At 30.4% G+C, this 1480-nt stretch overlaps 1 protein-coding gene across 1 annotated transcript; it reads right to left on the bottom strand.

The window, feature by feature from the left end:
* Nucleotides 1-20: 20 nt before the first annotated feature.
* LOC105452274 (protein sprint-like) lies at nucleotides 21-673 on the bottom strand. The gene is made up of 2 exons (XM_011693245.1): nucleotides 319-673; nucleotides 21-204 (listed from the first exon to the last, which is right to left on the bottom strand). The coding sequence occupies exons 1-2, from the start codon at nucleotides 558-560 to the stop codon at nucleotides 189-191; spliced, it is 258 nt and encodes an 85-aa protein (XP_011691547.1). The 5' UTR covers nucleotides 561-673; the 3' UTR covers nucleotides 21-188.
* Between the last annotated feature and the right edge of the window lie 807 nt (nucleotides 674-1480).

Here is a 1480-nt window from a genome sequence, read left to right as displayed (position 1 = left end):
AGAAGATATATATTATAAAAAGTGATACAAGAACACGTCGCGTCCGTTCGACTCGCCTGTCGTCAACCGAACTGAACTCCCGTGAGTCGCGCTCGTATCTCGGTCCGAGCACTCGGTGACAAAAGAAGTTCGTCTTTTCGCTCGCTTTTCTTTTCTCGCTTCGTTACAATATCGCGTCGCGATGCCGTCTAGAATATTCGCTTCCTACATATATAAGTTTTGCAAAGATTAGAACATAAGGATAAAAAAGATGATAGTCTATCATATCTGAGACAGAAATCCATATATAAGTAAAGAAAGAAAAAAGAAGGTACTTACCAGCATTGTGAATAATGAGCAATCAGCGAGGGAATATTGTCGAACCTGTTCTCACTCGTTTCCAAGCTCAGTTTGCCCTTGTTGGCCTGAATCAAGTAATGCTCAATGTAAGGTCCCTTCCCGGCAGGTAATCTCACTGAGAGAGCCATTGTATCGCTTTGGCTTGATTGTCGCACCACGAAATTCTGCAATGAAAAATATATATTTCTAATAAACATAAACAATAACTTACGTTCATGCATATAGTTTCAATAATACAATATTTCGATAATGTGGAACATATAACATAAGTAATTGTAATATGTGTAATATTTAAGAAGTATATATAAAATAATGATATAAATGTAAAAAAAATTTTTAATCATTTTTTATATTTTGATAGTAAGCAATTAATTTGTCTCTTTCTAATGATTAATTTTTCTGATCATTGTTTTCCATTTTAAAAGTTTAAAACCTTTTTATTTTGAAATGTTTCTTCAATTCAAAAAATTCGAGAACAATTAATTTAGATTCCAAAAAAGAATTCATACATGGAATTCTTGAAACAATTGACACAAAAGAAGGATAAAGAAGGTTAAAGGTAAATCTTAGTAAAATGCAAAATAATTATAAGTCAAAGCTAGATGAAAAATATTCCCGTATTATTGGTACATAAACCAGTTTTTTACTTTTTTTTTATTTTAAAAAAGAAAAAATCGAAAGAAACTTTTTAATTACGCGATATATAATTTTAATTAAAATAAAGGAAAACAAAACATGATAAATTTAACTTTGTCTAAACTCTCTTCTAAAAAAAGGCATGTTAAGTCGATAGGGTACAGCGGGGTAATTTGAACAGTGGGGAAATTTGGATAATGGTAAGCATTTGCAAGAATTTCAGAAAAATAAGAGACGCCTTTGTTTCATATTATATATATGTGGTTAGCAACAAAGAGGATACTTTGGTCTACACATTCATATAATTGTTAAAGAATATTTGTTAATCTATAGATCTACATACTATTTTATATTAAACAAGGTTAGTAGAGAACTTCTGTTGTAACTGTAGGTTATAAGAATAGACTAGCTGCTATCTGAAGCTTTTATGGAACCTATATAAAAACTATGAAAACAATATAATCGAAAAATGTTTTCTGCTTGTATTAACAATTATCACGTCGAC

This window comes from Wasmannia auropunctata, unplaced genomic scaffold, assembly GCF_000956235.1.
Source record: "Wasmannia auropunctata unplaced genomic scaffold, wasmannia.A_1.0 LD336035.1, whole genome shotgun sequence".
Taxonomy (NCBI): domain Eukaryota; kingdom Metazoa; phylum Arthropoda; class Insecta; order Hymenoptera; family Formicidae; genus Wasmannia; species Wasmannia auropunctata.
The sequence above is the reverse complement of the archived record's forward strand: the minus strand, read 5'-3'. Positions and strand labels throughout refer to the sequence as shown.